This window comes from Capra hircus, chromosome 15 (assembly GCF_001704415.2).
Source record: "Capra hircus breed San Clemente chromosome 15, ASM170441v1, whole genome shotgun sequence".
NCBI lineage: Eukaryota > Metazoa > Chordata > Mammalia > Artiodactyla > Bovidae > Capra > Capra hircus.
Genome location: NC_030822.1, coordinates 28894358 through 28915991, shown reverse-complemented (window position 1 = coordinate 28915991; position 21634 = coordinate 28894358). Strand labels below are relative to the sequence as shown.

The 21634-nt window shown below is 38.4% G+C and overlaps 1 protein-coding gene across 1 annotated transcript in view; it reads left to right on the top strand.

Annotated features, from left to right (window-relative positions):
• RNF169 (ring finger protein 169) overlaps positions 1–21634 on the top strand; it is a 93956-nt gene that overhangs the window by 56211 nt on the left and 16111 nt on the right. The window contains exons 3-4 of the mRNA XM_018059348.1: positions 2526–2672; positions 8834–8952. Of these exons, the coding sequence (XP_017914837.1) occupies positions 2526–2672; positions 8834–8952 (266 nt within the window). The remainder of the gene's footprint in view (positions 1–2525; positions 2673–8833; positions 8953–21634) is intronic.

The following is a 21634-nucleotide window of genomic DNA, read 5'->3' as shown; positions in this document are numbered from 1 at the left end:
TGAGATGGTTGGATGGCATCACTGACAATGATGGACATGAGTTTGAGCAAGCTCTGGGAGTTGGTGATGGACAGGGAACCCTGGTGTCCTGCAGTCCATGGGGTCACAAAGAGTTGTACACGACTGAGCGACTAAACTGAACTGAACCTAAGTTGTAAGCCTTAGTTGTTTTTTGAGGGCCACATCTGACACACACAGTTCAGTAAGTGATAAGGTGATGCTGAAACTTGTTTTCTTTTTGCCACTCTGCCTTTCTATTCTCTTCAAGTGCAATGCCCCTTAGTGAAGCCTGTGTTCATGTTGTTGAATGAGAATTTCTCATCTAAGATTGTTAAAAGGCTTTGATCTTTCATGTAGGCAGTTAGCATAGAATTCAGGTTTGCTTTCTCTCTAGCTATGGATCAGCTTTCATCCTCTTGTGTTCTTGTTTGACTTGAGAAGTTGGGAGTACATTATTTCATTTGAATCTCCTCCTTATGTAACATTGTATTTTGTGTTCTTTACATATTCATAACCTCTTTAGTTAGACTCAGCGTGTTAAGACTAGTTCAGGCTTATTGGAATCATACCTATGGAAATTGGAAATATAAGGCTAAATCTTAATCAAAACAAGAAATTAACATGTGATATGGTATTATTAACTAAAGTACAGATTTTGTTCAAATTTCATAAAATCTTATGCCAGTGTCCATTATTTGTTTTCATACCTTTTTCAAGATTCCACATTGTATTTAAGTTACATTGAGCATTTTCAGCTGCATGCAACAAATTCTGATAAATTCTCTTTTCATTTTTATTCTGTTACAAAAATTTTCTAATTTTCCTTGTTATGGCTTCTTAGATACATTCATTATTTTAAAATGGACATTTAATTTCCAGATGCATGGGGTTTTTAAAGTGTCTTGGATATTAATTTCTCATTTAAATGCTTTCTTCTCTGCAATCACCATCTGTGTTTTTTTCAGTCTAACTTTATTGAGGCTTTAAATGACTAAGTCAATGAACTCTTGGTAGATGTCATATTGCACTTAAAAATATGTGGGTTATTTTCAGATATCTCTTGATATTGATTTCTAACATAATTCCACAATGATAAGAGAACAAGCTCTCTATGATTTTAATGCCTTTAGACTGTGAAATTTTTGCACCTTGTTTTATGTCCCTGGAAATGTTCCAGTGTCTTCTAGGTTATAGTCTATAGGAACTTGAATAGAATTTGTATCCTTCTGTTGTGTGAAAATTGTATAAATCTTAATTTATCTGGAATTGGTTCATGGTACCAGTTGGTTCATGTGTGTGAGCACGTGTGTGCTAAGTCACTTCAGTCATGTCTGACTCTTTGCGACCCTGTGGACTGTAGCCTGCCGGGCTCCTCTCCATGGGATTCTCTAGGTAAGCATACTGGAGTGGGTTGCCATGTCCTCCTCCAGGGGACCTTCCTGACCAAGAGAGCCTGCGCTGGCAGGCAGGTTCTTTACCACTCACGCCACCTGGGAAGCCCTCGAGTCTACTGTATTCTTCTACTCTTCTGTCTATTCATTCTATTAATTTTTCAGTTTGATATTGAAATTCCAACTAAAAATTTTAATTTGCCTACTTAAAAAATAATAGTAATGTATAGTGGGACTATATGTAACTTTGTGTTTTCCAGGTCTTCTATAAATGAGTTATACTTTCATAACTTAAAAAGAAATATTAATTTTAAAAACTGAATATTGTTGTTTATTGTTATTGTTGTTTTATAACTCTGAGTTGACAGCCAATGAAAAAATTTGTTCTCTAGTTTTATTTTTTATAAGTATGATTAAAAATATTAGTAGCCTAAGATTGCTTTCATATACATTATGCCATTTAAATTTTATTAAAGTCCCAGGCAATGAAAAGAGAATAAAGGGAGGTTAGGAAAGGAACTCTTGATATACCGTAAGTATATAGCAAGATACTACTTAATTCCAAAAGCCATCTTATTTTCATAATGCCAGGCTACCTCCCTCAAATGAGGAGCATATTAGTCTGCCTTAACTTTCTTTGTAGATCATGTACTTGACCTATTCTGTAGGTAACAAGATAACAGCATAAACTGTAGGACATTGGGACTGTTATAAGCCATTTTTTCTGTTGCCAATAGGCCCAAAGCCCTTTCTTGCTTAGTCCAACTTCCCTGACCCTCTGTGGTATACATCTTTGCTATTCTCCTGGCCTAGTGCAGTTATATTTGGGTCATGGAAATAAAGAAAGTTTTTTGGCTAAGTGAATAAACCTTAGTTCTTGATTATGTGTATTATCTTAGCTTTTGTGATTTCATATTGCTCAAGAATGCAGAGCAGTTAAATCTTAAGCCATGAAGTGGGTGTTTGGTAAGAGTCAAGTAGAAGCTGACATACTTAAAAAGTAAGAGGGCTTTATATCCAATAAGGAAATAGTCTCAGAACTTTCCTGTTTGTTCTAATAGACTACTGAATAAATGGTATTTTTAAGTCTTTTGTTGCCTGAAACTACTGTCCTGATGTGATTTGTATTTTTAGCTGCGAGAAGAAAAGTTACAAGAGGAGAAAACCTCTGAAGATCAAATCCACAAGTTGTTACCAGAGGACACAGAAATAGGAAAAAGGAAAATAGATGAACAGAAAAAAAGAGATGAGCCATTAGTACTGAAGACAAATCTAGAGCATGTAAGTAGATCACTTTTTTGATGGACAGTTGTCTCAAAATCAGCCATTAGCCCAGGTGACATGGATCTGAAAAACCTGTCTTGATGATTAGTAACAGTCATTGACTGTGCAACTTAGGAGTATTGAAGACCTTAGCATCCAGATGGAGAGCTGGAGAAAATGATTTGTGAACAGGACAATGAGCCTTGTGTGAAAAGATTAAGGGAGAGCAGTGGGGAAAAATGGTGAGTGAGAAGGAAAACCTAGTGTGGTATATGCTGCTTTGGGTAAGCTTTATACATACGTTGTCATTTTGACTTAGGTGTTGTTATTTGATGGAGTTCTGTATGTGTTATAGCCTCAACTGGCAGGATGGACTTTCCTTAAAGGTTGTATTTTATTTCCCTTTACTCTTTATAATAACCCAAGCAGCATAGTTCTCTAGTTACAAGGTGGGTGGGTGGGTGTGTGTGTGTGTGTGTGTGTGTGTGTGTGTGTCTGTCTGTGTCTGTGTCTGTGTCTCTGTCTGTGTGTGTCTGTGTCTGTGTGTGTCTGTGTCTGTGTGTGTCTGTGTCTGTGTCTGTGTGTGTCTGTGTCTGTGTCTGTGTCTGTGTGTGTCTGTGTGTGTGCTCAGTTATGTCCGACTCTTTGCGACCCCATGAACTGTATGTAGTCCACCAGGCTTACAGGGTCCGTCCTCAATATTAGATGAGATACTTTGTTTAAACTTAACTTAATTAAACTTCTAATTGGGCCAAATCTTGCCTGAATTCTTTTCATTACTTATTTACCAATCAAATTACTGTAAAAGGTTGTAAATGGTATATTTAACTAATACAAGAAAGCTCTTTGGAGGATCCACTGATTATGGCTCAAATGTATGATTACAATTGGTTTTCTTTTTCTTTAGCAGTTTATATTGGATCGGACATCTTCTATTACTTGCTGTATGTACTTAGCTAAATACCTTTAGAGTCGTACCTGTTAAAATGTTTTATGATTCTGTCTTGTTCGTATTTCAGGTTATATTTTTAATTAGGTGGATTAATAAAGTTTTATTATATATAAAGACAGCATAACAGAATAGAGGGAAAAAAATCTCTAGACCAGAAGTCTGCCTGTTAAACAGGTCCCAGCATTATAACAGATTGTACAACTTTGGCCATGTTACATAATTTCTCAGTGCTTTTGGTTTACTCTTTGCAAAGGTGTTTTCCCTGAACTTTAGAAACTGAGATTACATAAGCTTTCTTGAATTGATAGTATTTGCTGACTGTCAATGTGTATGTGGGGCTTTTTGATCCCAGTTATAATAATTGTTATTATTTGATTGTTAAAAATAACCATTTGTATTCCAACCTTCTGAAAAGATTCAGTTTAAAAAATATGAAATGCTTATGTACTCTTAAAACTCTGTTCACCGGGAACTACAAAAGGAAAAAGACTGCTTTTGGAGAGAATATGGTTCATCTAGGAAGGCAAGAATAAAATACATGATAGTTTTGTGCGTATAGTAGTTCTTCTGACTAATAGCCCCGAACTAATAGTTGTCTGTGGTCTCTAAAAACTGCAAACTCTGCCTCTTCACCCCAACAGGACTATCCATTATTGTTCTCATCGAAAACTGCCCGGAAAGAGATTTCTTTTCAGAACAAACCAATTTTGGTAGAGAGCTTACTCTTTACTATGGCCCTTTGATAGAAAGAACCTGTTGTTGTTGACCTTGCCAGATCCAGGTTTCCTCGAGGAAGTATCTCGAATATCCACTCATTAGAAAGATGGAAATTTGCTCTAATTATTTTTTCTTTTGCCACTTCAATCTTTGAAATAGGAATTAATTACATCAACCTAAAATTTAATCTTAAAAGGAATCAGGAAGTATTAATACCAATTCTGATTGGTCGTGGCCAGTTTTGCAAAATTGCCTATACATTGAATAAAATTGGATCTATGAACACTTCAAGTTTTAGATTTTGTGATTTTACATTTTTTCTGCCTGCATTTATATTTCATATTTTTGAGACTTTTACCATAAAATATTTCTTAAGAAATTTTGGTGTAGAACAAGTAATTTCATTTAGTTTAGCCAATGATACATTCATTGGGACTGAAGAGAAGTTCAAGTGGTCTCAGTGGAAGGTCAGCTAAAGGATTATTTTTAATAGAGAGTATTATGATTAGAGCTGGATTGATCATTTTACCCTCCTGAATCAAAAAGCTCAGTGGCTAAAAATAAAATAAAAAAAGAAAAGCTCAGTGGCTCCCCATTTCCTGTGGAACTAAATGAGAACTCTTCATGTTTAAGTCTTTAGCATTAGTCTAGCTTCTCTTTCTATCCTTGCTTATATCCCAGAACTCTAGGGACTGTTTGCTGGACTGTTTGCTTTTTCCCAAACATATAACCCATGCTTTCTCTTCTGAGGATCCTTGCTCTTGCATTTCATCTCATTGATACACCGTTAACCTTACCTGATGAAATGCTGTTAATCTCTCTATATGGCCAGTTCAAAAGCTGTTGCCTTCCTGGAACTGGTAGGAATTTCTTGTTTCTCCACTTCTATTATCCATTCTCTTCCCCCTCAACTTTCCTTTCCTCAGTTTGTAACTTTTATATGACTTATTTAATTCTTCCTTATGTTATGGTTATTTGTGTGTTTGTGTTTCTCTATTTGATTTGTAAGTTTGTTGACTATAGGAAATATGTCTTAACCATTTTAAAAAATCTCTCATGGTACCTTGCACATCACAAGAGTTTGATTCATGTTTATCAAGTTGAATTCAAATAGAGGAAGGCAAGGGCTGATTGTGGAAGCAGTTATCTGTTATTTGTTTAGAATGGAAATAAAATAGGCACAGTGTTTATTATGATCTGTTATGACAGTTAATACCAATAATAGTTCAAATTGTTGGAAAACAATTTGGTGTAACAATTATAGCCATACCAAAGATTATAAAGCTGAAAGTGGAAAATTGCTTGTCATCCCACAGCCTAGAGATAACTGCTATAAACATTTTGGTGAATATCCTTGCAGATTTCTAAGTGTGTGTGTGTGTGTGTGTGTGTGTGTGTGTGTGTGTATAACATATTATTTTTGTTTTCAGAAAATGCAACCTATTATACATACTGTTTTGTAACCTATTTTAATAAATTATAAATCATGGATGTCTTGCCATGTAAATAAAGAATCCCGCATCATTATTTAGAGGTCCGCTAGTTATTCTTTACTGTAGGATTTACCTAATTAATCTCCTGTTGGTATTTTGTGTCTTAAACCACCGCTGTGATGATGTCCCTGTGTCTCATTGCCTGTGTGCATGCTTAGTCTCTCAGTCATGTCCAGCGCTTTGAGACCTCATGGACTCTAGCCCACCAGGCTCCTCTGTTCATGAAATTGTCCAGGCAAGAATACTGGAGTGGTTTGCTATATTCTATTCCAAGGGATCTATGCTATAGGTTTATTTTTATGCAGTGTTAAATATGAGAGGTAAATATTTTCCTATCTTACGGTTTTAGGTTTTTGTGGGAGTAGAAATAGAGAGGAGTTGGGGTTTGGAGTACTTTCTCTTTATGTAATTATTTATAATAATGTGAATTTATTTTCAACAATTAAAAGAAACCTGGCATATTTGTATTATAACACTAAAGTGTTTTCTTAAAAGATTAATAGTACTTAAGTTGATGTAGACAAAATCTACCTTTTGTTGACCATTTACTACTTGTGAGCTAATGCACCTTGTGTTTTTAATGATTTATCACAATAGGTGTATTAATAGTAGAGAGATCATTCTTAATTTTTTAGATGAGGAACTGAGACTCAGAAAGGTAAAGCAACTAACCTCTAGTGACAGTGGTAGCTAGTAGTAGAGCTGGAATTTGAATATTCTTTTATTCGGTACTGAATTGATTGTGTAGAAAATCCTAAATAAAGAAGAATTGCCATTATTTACCCTCCCCTGTTGAGTCTATTGATGTCAAAGGTTTTTCTTGCTTCCCACAATATTTGGTAATGAGTTAGTGCTATTAACATCTCTCCAGTGAATAGTTTGTACAACAGGGTTTTAAGGAGGGATAGATACCCTACAAAACTGAAGAGCTTCTCTGTAAATTATAATCCTTCAATTCTTTCTTGCAGGCTGTTGGAAACCTAGCCTATTGTATGAATGTGCCTATCATTCTAGAGAATAGCAAAACATTTAAGGAATACAGTGTACTCTGAGCCGTAAGATGCCTTGCATGCCTCTGTCCATAACTCTAACTTTGATATTAGCTTAATCATTAGAAAACTGGTTAATCATTAGGTGATTAGACATTTTTTTTGTTTGCCTACTGTATAATAGTATCAGAAGTTTTAGAGAAAAGGTAATCATTTACTGTCCAAGTCGGTTGTCTAAAACAGAAGTCAGACTCCTCAATAAGAAGCTACAGTTCAGTGTGATAGTTGCTCCCCCTGCCTGCCAATGCAGGAGGCGCAGGAGACACAGGTTCAGTCCCTGGGTTGGAGAGATCTCCAACTAGGCTACAGTCTATAGGGTTGTACAGAGTCAGACATGACTTAAGTGATTTAGCCCACACATACACACTATAAAGAAGAAAAGTGAAGTCACTCAGTCATGTCCGACTCTTCGTGACCCCATGGACTGCAGCCTACCAGGCTCCTCCATCCATGGGATTTTCCAGGCAAGAGTACTGGAGTGGGTTGCCATTGCCTTCTTCAAGCCCCAGGGCTGCTGCTGCTGCTGCTGCTGCTGCTAAGTCGCTTCAGTCGTGTCCGACTCTGTGCGACCCCATAGACAGCAGCCCACCAGGCTCCTCTGTCTCTGGGATTCTACAGGCAAGAATACTGCAGTGGGTTGCCATTTCCTTCTCCAGTGCATGAAAGTGAAAAGCGAAAGTGAAGTCGCTCAGTCGTGCCTGACTCTTAGCGACCCCATGGCCTGCAGCCCACCAGGCTCCTCCGTCCATGGGATTTTCCAGGCAAGAGTACTGGAGTGGGGTGCCATTGCCTTCTCCACTATAAAGAAGAAACTCATATTAAATCATGAGCAAATTCTCATATGTTGTATGTAAAAGGCACATGTAAAAGAAACATTGAATATAAATTTAAAGACTCGAAACTCAAAAATAAAGTGAAGGTAAATGAAATAGTATCAGCAAGGTGGAAAAAGCTGATGGAAAAACCTTTCAAGAGAAAGTAGCATTTAAGATGCCTCTGAAAGGCTAGTGAATATTTTATAGGCAGAAAATGTAGAAGGAGAATCTTAGGGAAAGGGACTAATAGCATGTCCAAAAGAATAGAAGTGTTGAAAGACTATGATGGTACATGTGGAGAGTTGAGAATAGTTTGATTGCTGTAGAGCTCAAGGAGTTACCTGTGTTGGAACTGCTGGGATAAAAACTAAAGAAGGTTGGATCTAGGTTTTGAAGGTTATTGGATCATGCTGAGGTATTTAGACTTGATCCTAAAGTCACCAACAGTTAAGCAGGGGAGTGATGGGCTCTGTGTGTTTAATAGGGTGGAGAGGATTAGAGGGAAGAAAAGCTGGAAAGAGCAAGACCTGTAAGTAGATTGTTGCCGTAATCAAGGCAGGAGATGATGAGAATCTAAGGAAAGGCAATGATGATGAGTGTACACAAGTAGAGTGTGAGAGACACAGTAAGGTATTAGATCCGAGAGACATCTGAGTACAGTGGAGCAAAGTAGGAATGGCATGGAGGCAGTTTGAAAACATGTTCTGGATCGAAGGACCAGCATTAGCTACCTGTTAACTCTAAAATCCTAGGCAAATTAACTGCTCTGAGCCTCAGTTTGCTATCTGTAAAAGATAATAGGCCTTTCTTAGTTGAACTGGTTAAAGAGTAAATGAAATAAAATATTTGGGTGTGTTGGGGTACTCAAGAGCTCTATGCAATGTTATGACTTTGAAAAAAGGGAAGGAGTCATGGATGACATCGAGGCTGCTAACTGGGTTCATAGTGGGACTTAGAGAAGAGAAATAGCGAGCTTGATTTTGGATATATTCAGTTTGAGCTGTATTGGGCTATCCAGATTGGGATCCCAGGAGGCAGCTGGCATCATCGCTTGGACTGAGGGAAGGGCATGTGTTAGAGAGGTTTGGGCTCTAGCTGTGGGGGGTCCGTGGGAACCCGCATAGACAGTGTTGTCTCCCTTGTCTCCTGCCAGTGTCCTGCACGCCTCTCAGATTCAGAGAATGAAGAGCCTTCCCGAGGCAAGATGATACAGACACACCGCTCGGCATTTGTTTCCAAGAGCAGCTCCTACTCCTTAGCTTTCCTGGCAGGGTAAGAGACTGATAATGAACTCAGTCAGGGTTCTTTCATTCTGGGGTATGAGGCTAAAGGGACGGGGTTGCGGGTGGGGCGGGGGAGCAAAAGGATTTACTGTAGTTACTTTGGGGGAGGTGGGAGTCGGGGAAGGGGGAAACTGGTTTTCAAATATGGATTAGAAAGAAATAAGGGACTGAACTGAATTTTTAAAGAAAAGTAAACCTTATCCTTTTCTGGTATCGTCAGGATAGGATTGTACTAATTGCTCTGCTGAACAGAAGAGTTGAACTTTCTATTCTGGGAGGAAACAATAAAGCCTTATTCAGTATCCATTGATACTGAAGACGGTAGCCATGGATTTTCTTTGTGAACTTTTTTCTCTTAGTAGGAACTTGAGGCCAAAGTTGATTTTTTTTTTCAGTGCCTGCAAGTAAAATATATCTTGATAGGTTTCAAGAGGGCAAACTGAAAAGTTTTTAAGACCCTTGTCAAGGAATCTCTTGATACTTTGCACTTTGCAGGCCCTGGGAAGGAAAGGAAGGAGAAATTGGATGGATGTTGGGTGATGGAAGAATAATGAAGGCCTCAGTGGAAGGAAGGATGGATGGATAGATAGGAGGGAAAGGAAGGGAAGGAAAAATGAAAGAAGGGAGGAAGGCTGGAAGGAATCATTTATTCAGTGGACATTCTGGGGACAGCTACTAGATGCCATACTCTGTTGTAATATGAAAACACACGATCTTTACCCCATTTGTTGTCTGTTTTGGTTTAGCTGGTGTTGCTCACTCTTACTTCTAGGGTTCTTCTCTTCCTCAACACAGCATTATGAAGTGGCCTTTCTTGTTTACTTGTGGACATACACCTGGATCCTTTTTGTCTGAATGCTCTTTATTGTTAGTCACTAATAAATAAAACCAAAAAAATCTACCAAGTTTAAGAATGTCATAAAGTTCATACTGTTGTGATCCCTGATGTTTTTATATCTGAATGCTTTTTGTATATGTTCTGATTTTCCTGTTCTTTTTAAAAAAAATTTATTGGAGTATAGTTGATTTAATGTTGTGTTCATTTCAAGTATACAGCAAAGTGATTCAGTTATACATATATTCATTCTTTTTCAGATTCTTTTCCCATATAGATTATTGCAGAATGTTGAGTATTTCTGTGAGTAAAATTCACTAAACTTCTCTTTCCCTTAAATGCCTTCCTTTCTCTGGGTGATGGTGACTCCTTCCAGGAAGGCTGTTTCCTAAACTATTTATTCATTCATTTGAAATTTGTTGAACGGCCACTCTATTACAGCCACTGAAGTTTGACTGATGTAATAAGGACCCAGTATATAATGTGTAAGCCAGTGTACTTTACCATTTATGATGATGATAAACTCTTGCTTTGTGCATATGTGCTTGAAATATAAATGCTCTGTAAAGTTAAAAAATTCAAGATTGCTTGACTAAGAATTGTCAGCTGCAGAATGTATATATAGAACTTTTTCCCATTTATAGCAGAAATATCTTAATGGTTTTTAGAGAGATCTACTGAAAAAGAGAAAAAGATCATATCATTAATTCGAATCAAGTTACAATAAATATACCCTGAAACAAAATAATGTTGCTCTTGGCAATCTGCAATTAGTCAATATCTCTTCATTTGAAATTACTTGGAAAAAAAGGAAATTTTATTAAACCCAAATACGATGTCGAGGCCAAATTGCCCCAATTAATTGGAGTAGACGTTGTATAAGTGAACTGCTTATTCCCAATTCTGATCTCTGCCCTTGTAATTCATTCTTTTAAAGTGATTAGAAGGTTAATATGTTGTTACTTAGAAATGCCTAGCAAGGAACTTTGAAAATTCTTCTCTGAAGGGCAAAATGTAAAGTCTATATATACCAAGGGGAGTGCTTCTGATTATGTGTGGCTCTGGAATATCTGTAGGGCATCTTCTTTTCCTGCTCCTTGGCTCATCTTTTCTCGTAGTTTGTAACATTGAGTCACAATGGGCTTAATTTATAGGAAAATATTCATTTAACATTTTATTGTTGAGATGTTTACAGTCATATTCTACATTTATGAATTTCAGCATTTTCCTCCAAATATACAATGTTGTGGGCTGAGTTCAATTACTAGTACAATTGAAAAAAAATTAATTGGATTTGGTTGGTATAGTTATCTTTTTAGGAAATTATTTGTTGATGTTATGGAAACTTTAGGTTGGAAAATCTATTATGGTAATACTGTGAACTGCATCTCTTATTTAGTCAACATGTTTTATTTCTTAGTTAAGAAAATATTGTTTCAATTTTAGATGATATTTAGGAAAATAGTGTGGAGTTGTTAGTGCTGACACTGAGATGAGGTTTATGGATATATTAAAAAAGAATTAGTGTGATGATGGTTGCATCACAGTGTGCCTCTGAACTTAAAATGGTTAAAATGGTAACTTTTATGTTCTATGTTTTGGCACAAGTAAAAAGGAATTAGCATTGGTAATAGTTTGGGAGTATTTCAAATACATTTTTTTCTATCTGGTAAGCAACAGCTAAGAACAGGTTTTCTCTGCAAGTGTGTTTCCTAACGAGAATTCATTTGTACAAGTTTTAACGTTTTTTTTTTAAAACATCTGTATTTAAATCAAATTAATCTGCATTTATTTTACTTATCTACTCTATAAACTTTTCTTTCTTAAGCCCAGAAGCATGGAGGTAAGAACAAGTAGGCCTGGTAGTATGGTTATTTTGGAAGAAGTCTATCAGTAGATTCTGGCTGAATCTTGCGAGCGCAGCTCAGACTCCTTGCATTTGAAACATTAACAAAGAATGTTTTGCTACACTATTAATAAACTCCTATAGCTCTTTGAAAATGAAGCTTCTTTCAAATAGGCAGGTAGAGTAATAGTTAACTCAAGGTCATCTCTAAGTTAATAATCAAATATATGTGAATTGAAAAGATTTAATAACTTGAACCATAAGATATAAATTATAAAGTTAAGGTCTTATTTTAGATATCTGAAAAACTGGTTTGTTGTTCATTTAAATTTATTTCCTTTCATTCCTTATATCCTGTTTACCACTTGAAGAATCAAAAAAAAAAAAACCTGATTGCAAGTTATACTAAAAGTTCAATCTGGAAAAACTTTCTCTGTTGAGCCAGTGTCTTTTCTAAGAGCTACATGTCCAGTTCCATTTTCCTCTGTGCTTTGACTGTCAAGAAGTTTAGGATTATGGCAGAGTTTTTAGTTCGGTCATCATGGCCTTACAACATGGCATATAATTTTTAAAAATAACGTTTGGTATACTCTTCTCATATTTATTACTTAATGTGGTCTTTATTAAGGCTCTGGACGTAGAACAACAGACTGGTTCCAAATAGGAAAAGGAGTATGTCAAGGCTGTATATTGTCACCCTGCTTATTTAACTTCTATGCAGAGTACATCATGAGAAATGCTGGGTTGGAAGAAACACAAGCTGAAATCAAGATTGCCGGGAGAAATATCAATAACCTCAGTTATGCAGATGACACCACCCTTATGGCAGAAAGGGAAGAGGAGCTAAAAAGCCTCTTGATGAAAGTAAAAGAGGAGAGTGAAAAAGTTGGCTTAAAGTTCAACATTCAGAAAACAAAGATCATGGCATCTGGTCCCATCACTTCATGGGAAATAGATGGGGAAACAGTAGAAACAGTGTCAGACTTTGTTTTTGGGGGCTCCAAAATCACTGCAGATGGTGACTGCAGCCATGAAATTAAAAGACGCTTACTCCTTGGAAGAAAAGTTATGAGCAACCTAGACAGCATATTCAAAAGCAGAGACATTACTTTGCCGACTAAGGTCTGTCTAGTCAAGGCTATGGTTTTTCCAGTGGTCATGTATGGATGTGAGAGTTGGACTGTGAAGAATGCTGAGTGCCGAAGAATTGATGCTTTTGAACTGTGGTGTTGGAGAAGACTCTTGAGAGTCCCTTGGACTGCAAGGAGATCCAACCAGTCCATTCTGAAGGAGATCAACCCTGGGATTTCTTTGGAAGGAATGATGCTAAAGCTGAAGCTCCAGTACTTTGGCCACCTCATGTGAAGAGTTGACTCATTGGAAAAGACTGTGATGCTGGGAGGGATTGGGGGCAGGAGGAGAAGGGGACGACCGAGGATGAGGTGGCTCGATGGCATCATGGACTCGATGGACGTGAGTCTGAGTGAACTCCAGGAGATGGTGATGGACAGGGAGGCCTGGTGTGCTGCGATTCATGGGGTCGCAAAGAGTCGGACACAACTGAGCGACTGAACTGAACTGAACTGAACTGATTAAGTCTCAGTTTTTACATGTTTTTACTGTAAATCACTTAAACTTCTACTTGGGAAATAGGGTATAACCATTAAAAATATATAGTCAAACCGTCTATCCTCCTTCCAGTTTAAAAAATGAAAAAAGGAAAGTGAGGCAGTATTGCCAGTACTGCTGTACAAAACTGTAGGTTAAGCAAATGGTGCTTAGTGAGATTTCTGGCATATGTTAAGTCTTCAGTGAGTATTGCCGCCACTATTTTGTATTTTATTTTAGAACCCAGAGCTGAAAAGGATCATGAATATTGTCTTATCTAATTCCTTTGTTTCAGAGTGAAAAGACTAAAGGCCAGCAAGAAAACATGGCTTGTCAAATCTTAGACTGCTGGAATAGAAGGACAATGAGTTAGATGGATTTCTTCTCTTTCCACTGTACTCTTTTGTCCCCCTTGACCTTCTTTTAGATCCCGATTTTTATAAAATCCCTTCTAAAGTCTCTTCTCCACTAGACTTTAAATCCTTTGCAAGCTGTGACAAAAATCTTGTTTGCCATTATATTCACAATATTTAGTACAGTACCTGGCACACAGGAGAGGCTCAGTAAATACTTGTGAAATGCTTAACGATATAGGTCTTTGTGCCTGTGGGTGGGTTAAAGGAGGCTTTTTGTCAGAATTGTCAGACTTGCAGGGTCTCTAGGAAAGAGGACTCTGGGAGTTGTGGAGGAAACAGATTGGCTGGTGGTTGTTGTTTAGAGTAGATTCTATAAGATTAATATGGGATTTGGGTGGGGGGGGATCTAGTGACCACACTGATAAAGCCTTTATACTATAAAGTTAGCTTCTCCCTTTAATGCATTAGCAGTAGCTTATGGGGATCCTTTTATAGATTCTGTAAGAGAAAAGTCTGTATTGCACCAAGTCATAATTAAACCTTAATTAAGTAGAAATTAACTACATTATTTTGTTTGCTAATGTTCCTATACTTTAAGCCTGAGTTTGTGGTTCAGAGTGGGGCTCAGCAAAAGAGCCTTGTAGTGTCTGTGCTTCCTGTAAGGTGTGTGTGTAAGAAGAGATAGAGACAGAGAGTGACTCCTGACTCAGTCATAATAACTGCATGCCCAGTTAGTGTTGGGATGAATTGAACTATCCTGACTTGTTCCTCATTTTTAAAACAAACACATGAAAATATGAACTCTTTGAGCTGACAGATACCAGACCCATAAATGATGTGATACTGGAGGACTAACTTTAGAACTGATGAAAAGAGACAAGCCAGAGAGGTGTGAGGATGGAGAAGTCAGTCTTGGGAGGTTTTAGGGAAACAGTAGTGTGAGCTTGAGTAAAATCAGTTGACCTCATTCTATATCATTTATGTAAAATACAGGTTGTTAGACCCTACTTTTTGCTTGCTGGGCAGGGGATTTCACTGAATGATTTGATTCTTTTCACCTCTAAGATTGAAGTATGTAGAAGTGCTTTAAAGTAGGGTTTTAAAGGGTGGAAGAAATGTGGCCAGGGCATGAAATGGAAGGGGTAACGGTAGTTGGTGGGTTCTGTAAAAATCTAAGGATAGGATTTAGCAAGTTATATGTGGGGAATAGTCCAAACAATAACTGTCAGGGAAAGGAGACTATGAAGGAAAACTGAGGTAGTGATTTAAGAGAAACCACAAGACTTAATGATGGTCTAGGGCAGATCGCGTGTGCGTGTGTGCACGTGCGCATGCATGTGTGTGTGTTGCTCAGTTCAGTTCAGTCGCTCAGTCGTGTCCGACACTTTGTGACCCCATGAATTGCAGCACGCCAGGCCTCCCAGTCCATCACCATCTCCCGGAGTTTGCTCAGGCTCACGTCCATCGAGTCAGTGATGCCATCCAGCCATCTCATCTTCTGTTGTCCCCTTCTTCTCCTGCCCCCAATCCCTCCCAGCATCAGAGTCTTCTCCAGTGAGTCAACTCTTCGCATGAGGTGGCCAAAGTACTGGAGTTTCAGCTTCAGCATCATTCCTTCCAAAGAAATCCCAGGGTTGATCTCCTTCAGAATGGACTGGTTGGATCTCCTTGCAGTCCAAGGGACTCTCAAGAGTCTTCTTCTCCAACACCACAGTTCAAAAGCATCAATTCTTTGGTGCTCAGCCTTCCTCACAGTCCAACTCTCACGTCCATACATGACCACAAGAAAAACCGTAGCCTTGACTAGACAGACCTTAGTCGGCAAAGTGATGTCTCTGCTTTTGAATATGCTGTCTAGGTTGGTCATAACTTTTCTTCCAGGGAGTAAGCGTCTTTTAATTTCATGGCTGCAGTCACCATCTGCAGTGATTTTGGAGCCCTCCAAAATAAAGTCTGTCACTATTTCTACTGTTTCCCCATCTATTTGCCATGAAGTGATGGAACTGGATGTCATGATCTTCATTTTCTGAATGTTGAGCTTTAAGCCAACTTTTTCACTCTCCACTTTCACTTTTATCAAGAGGCTTTTTAGCTCCTCTTCACTTTCTGCCATAAGGGTGGTGTCATCTGCATATCGTTGGGGGAGGGATAAAAACAGAAATCAAGTAGATGAACTGGTTTAGAGGACAAATCTTGCTAAAAGTGTGGATTTCATGTAGGCTTGGCAGCTACAGTTGGAAAAGAAAGATATCCTAAGGAGAAGTGATGTGGAACTTAAGTAGTAGGTTTTAGAGGTGTCTGTAATCTCTCTGTCCAGAAGAAATATCAATAACCTCAGATATGCAGATGATACCACACTTACGGCAGAAAGCAAAGAACTAAATAGCCTCTTGATGAAAGTGAGAGAGGAGAGTGCAAAAGTTGGCTTAAAGCTCAACATTCAGAAAACGAAGATCATGGCATCCAGTTCCATCACTTCATGGCAAATAGATGGGGAAACAGTGGAAATAGTGACAGACTTTATTTTTTTGGGCTTCAAAATCACTGCAGCCATGAAATTAAAAGACACTTACTCCTTGGAAGAAGAGTTATGATCAACCTAGATAGCATATTAAAAAGCAGAGACATTACTTTGCCAAGAAAGGTCCGTCTAGTCAAAGCTATCACTTTTCCAGTAGTCATATATGGATGTAAGAGCTGGACTATAAAGAAAATTGAATGCCGAAGAATTGATGCTTTTGAACTGTGGTGTTGGAGAAGACTCTTGAGAGTCCCTTGGACTTCAAGGAGCTCCAATGAGTCCATCCTAAAGGAAATAAGTCCTGAATATTCATTGGAAGGACTGATGGTGAAGCTGAAACTCCAGTACTTTGGCCACCTGATGCAAAGAACTGACTCCTTGGAAAAGACCCTGATGGTGGGAAAGATTGAAGGCGGGAGAAGGGGATGACAGAGGATGAGATGATTGGATGGCATCACCAACTCAGTAGACATGAGTTTGAGTAAGCGCTGGGAGTTGGTGATGGACAGGGAAGCCTGGTGTGCTGCAATTCAAGGAGTAGCAAAGACTGAACTGAACTGAATCTCTCTGTTACACTACAATAGGAATATACTGGTGGTTTTCAGAGGGATATGGCAGGATGGTGACAAGTAGCATCAGGGAACGAGCTTTCTCCCAGGTCTTCTACCGTATTCAGTACTTTACATACCTCATTTCCTTTAGCTTCTACATTAATCCTGTAAGATTTCTAACATTCTTATTTTTCAGCTAAGGTAAATGCAGCTCAAAGAGATTAAGCAATTCACCCTAGAACTTCTCACCTCAATAAAGTGACAGAGATGAAATTGGAACTCAGGTCTCTCTTGACTCCACAAACCTGTGCTCTTTCTAGCAAACCGTCGTCAGAATCCTGTGACAAAAGACTCTGCACTTAGAGCTTTGTCTTGAAATGATCTACCTTTGTAACAGAGAGCTTCCTTCTTTCTGTTTGTTTAAATAATTTATACATTGTCTTGTTCTAAAAAGGACTTCCCTGGTGGCTCAGATGGTAAAGTATCTGTCTACAATGTGAGAGACCTGGGTTCGATCCCTGGGTTGGGAAGATTCCCTGGAGAAGGAAGTGGCAACCCACTCCAGTACTCTTGCCTTGAAAATCCCATGGATGGAAGAGCTTGGTGCAGGCTACTGTCCGTGGGGTCGCAGAGTCGGGCACGACTTCACTTTCACTTTCACTTTCTTCTAAAAAACCACAAAGTTGTATAGAGCTGGGTAAGAAGCTGCCCGGTTATCCTGTTGTTTGAGTGAATTCAAATCCTTTTGCATTACTTTTGAAATATAGCTGTGGAAACAATGGTTCCATCCATCAGCAAACAAATACTAGTGTATGTCCATAGTAGGCAAATACATATAGACAGAAAGTGGATCAGTGGTTGCTTAGTGCTGGAGGAGAAGTGGGGTTTTAGGAGTGATGGCTAAAGGGTATTGAGGTTTCTTTATGAGGTGATGGAAATGTTCTAAAATTGTGGTAATGGTTAAATAACTGTGAATATACTAAAACCATTAAATTGTACACTTAAAAAAAAAAAGAATGCTAGTGTACACAAGGCAGATAACCCAATAATAAATATTCAAGGGAAGGGTTGTAACAAAATCTTATCCATTTCTGGGTGCGTGGCAGCTACAGTTGGGCCCTAGGAAGCTGCTTCTGCTTTTACCTAGGTATGTATGTGTTGGGGTGAGGGGCCTCACATACCTAGGTTAGGGGCTGGGAGCAGGATCCTCTCTTGCCTTCAGCTTCTTGGTGGGACTCATCTCTGCCAGGCCTGAGAGTCTGATTAAGAAAATAGTGTGGCGGGGCGGGGGGAACTAATGTGGTATGGGTATGTGAGGGAGAGTGATGAGTAAGCAATTAATAACATGAGCTATCTCATGTTTTATATCATGTATTACCATTTGAAAACCCTTTAAGCAGTGTTTCATAAGCATTAAGTCTTCTAGCTTTCCAGCTGCATGTTGACACTGGCTGCTCCTCCTCTTCTTTGTTTGTAAGTCAGACTCATTGTGGTTGTGGGTATTTTTAGCTTAACGAGACATCCCAGAAACCATCTGGTCCCTTGGCAGTGGAAATTTTAAGCTAGAAACCTTTCAGACAATGCTGCTTTCTCTTGTTTATGACTTCATTGTGTGTTTGGAAAAGAGAACTTCCCTAGATGTGCTGGATCTGTTCTGTGGCAGAATAGAGCGGACTGCGAGATCAGTATGCTGAGGGAGAAAGAGCACATGCCTTAGAAGTTTGGAGATTCATGTGTGACCTGGAAAAAAAATCACTTCCTCCAGTTCTTTGTCTGTAAAATTGGGGATGCTGATTTACAGGGTTTCTGTATGGTTTAAATGAGATATAATATATTTAAAACATACAATACCTGAGAGATAATAGATTCCTAGTAAATACTGAGGTTTTCTCTCCTTTCCTTAAGGAGGTCATAGGTATTTCGGTACATATTTTTATTTACTTATAAGAAATTTATTAAATATATCCACTGTGTTTCAGGTACTTGTTAGGGCTTGGGAGTATAGAAATGGATGTGCACAAAGGTGGGAGGTGTTATTACTTCTCTGGTTTTTTTTAGCAAAGGTATTGTTTGAGCTCTTAAATCTTAGGAACATTATCAAGTTCACTGCTGACTGTTCTCAGCCAGCACTGAAGCCTCTTAACCTGACCAAATACTGCAATAATAATATGTATATATTATGTTGATAGTTTCCACAATATTTTCACACTCATGATTTTTGTGACCTTCATGTGATAATAACAACATTGGGGGAGTAGAGTTATATAGGAAAAAAGCGTATATATGCTACTGAAATTGAGTTGGCATTAATTTGAAATATTGTTTTCAAATAAGATATTAATTGTAATCCCTGGGACAACCACTAAGAAAATAACACATATGGTTAAAGAAATAAGAAGAAAATCAAAATGGTTATAGTAGGAGATATCTAACACAAAAGAAGGCATTATTGGAGGCATTATGGAATAAAAATGGTGTAAGACATGTAGAAAACAAATAGAAAAGTGGCAGAAGTCCTTCCTTATTGGTAAACTCTCTAATTAAAAGGCTCCAACTGTAGACGAAGCCCATTTCTCTTCTGCCTCAACCAGGGTACTGAATCATGAGCTCTGTGACTGAGCAAAAGGAAGAGGTTAGGAAAGCAGTAGATAGTACTCCAGAGGGTTTCAAAGAGATGAAGCTCTTACTAATTGCATTACAGACATCACCCACAAGCCACTGGGGATACCTCTCCTGTGCCTCCTCCCCATTGGCCAGTGGGCACTCCCATCATTCCACATGCCTCATTCACAAATGCTCTGACCCTGTGGCCAGCTCCCTGTGCATGCTCCCAGTGTCTGTTGAGCTGTACCCTGTAGGTCTGCAAGCCTGTATTTGCCCTGCCTCAAGACTAAAGAAAGAGCCCAGAGGCAGTAATATAGACATCAATAGTTTAATGGGATTAAAGAGGGATCTTCCATGTCTGAAGCAAGGTACTCGAGTGACGTCCCACTGTGTGCAGCAGACAGCAGGCAGGACACGGCAGTGATCTTCACAACCAGAGAGAGAGGGAGGTTATTAATTATAAAGAAAACTGATGTCAGGTTGGCTCATTAGTTACCAAGGGAACACCCCTCACTGCCCCTTTGATAGAACTATCATTGTAGAGATGTTCTGATCTAAACATTAGAACAGTCACTAGCTGGGAGGGGTTAGGGTTAAGAATAATAATGTAACATGGTGATGTGTTAACATTTATTGTTATTGTTTAGTCACTAAGTTGTGTCTGATGCTTTGTGACCCCGTGGACTACAGCTCGCCAGGCTCCTCTGTCCATGGGATTCTCCAGGCAAGAATACTGGAGTGGGTTGCCATTTCCTTTTCCAGGGAATCTTCCTGACCCAGGGATCAAACCTGCATCTCCTGTGTTGGCAGACAGGCTGTCCTCATTAATCACTTACCACTGAGCCACCTGGGAAGTTCTCAGTTAACCACTTAATTCTAGTATAAATGTTAAAAGGACAAGAGTGTTGAAAAATAACTATGGCTAAACTAATTTGTTGATGAATACACAATATAAAAAGACATAAAGTGTCTTGTGACATCAGAAACAAAATGGAGGAGAGTAAAAGCATAAAGTTTTGTATGTGATCGAAGATAAGTTGTTATCAAGCATAAAATAGACTCTCATATCTATGTTTTATGTAGGCCTCATGATAACCACAAAGCAAAAACCTACAGTAAATTCACAAAAAATACAAAGACGTCAAAGCATACTTTTATAGAAAATTATCAGTTCACAAAGGCAGGCCACAAGAGAAGGCTAAAAGAGGAGAAGTACAGAACTACTAGGAACTGACTAAGATGGCATTGTAAATCTTTACCTATCAATAATTACTCTAACTGTAAATGCATTATATTCTCCAATCACAAGACATATAGTGGCAAGTTGAATAAAGAAACAAGACTCAACTATATACTGCCTACAAGAGGCTGATACAGGTAGGCTGTAAATGAAAAGGATGGGAAAAGATGCTATATACAAATGAAAACCGAAGTGGGAAAAGAGAATGGACTTTAAGCCAAAAATGGTAGGAGCAGACAAAAAGGCGTTATATAATGAAAAAGGGGTCAATTCATCAAGAAGATAAAATAATCATAAATATATAATATATGCATCCAAAATTGGAGCACCAAAATATTTTAAGCAAATACTAACAGATCCAAAGGGAGAAACTGACAACAATACAAATATTAGTAGAGGACTCTAGCACTCTACTTTCAACAGTGGATGGCTCACCCAGACAGAAGATCAATAAGGAAATATTGGACCTGAACTATATTTTAGACCAAATGAGCCAAACAGACATATATAGAACATTCCACCCAACAGCAGAATACACATTCTTCTCAACTGCATATGGAACATTCTGTAGGATAGATGATACAAGTCACAAAGCAGGTCAGCAAATTTAAGAAGGTCGGAATCATACGTAGTATCTTTTCTGACCAGAATGGTATGAAACTCAAAATGAGTAAGAGGAGGAAAACTGGAAAATTCATGCTCCTGAACAACCTGGTAGCCAAAGAAGAAATTAAAAGCGAAATAAAAAATACCTTGAAAGAAGCAAAAGTGGAAACACAGCATACCAAAACGCATGGGATGCACCAAAAGCAGTTCTGAGAAGGAAGTATATAGTGTGAAAGCGTTAGTCACTCAGTTGTGTCCAACTCTTTGTGAGTCTGTGGACTGTAACCCACCAGGCTCTTCTGTTCATGGAATTCTCCAGGCAAGAATACTGGGGTGGACTGCCATTTCCTTCTCCAGGGGATCTTCCCAACCCAAGCACTAAACCCTAGTCTCCCACATTGCAGGCTGACTCTTTACCGATAGAGTCACCAGGGAAGACCTATTAAGAAAAAGAAAGAGCTCAAATAAACAATCTAACTTTATACCTGTAGGAACTAGAAAAAG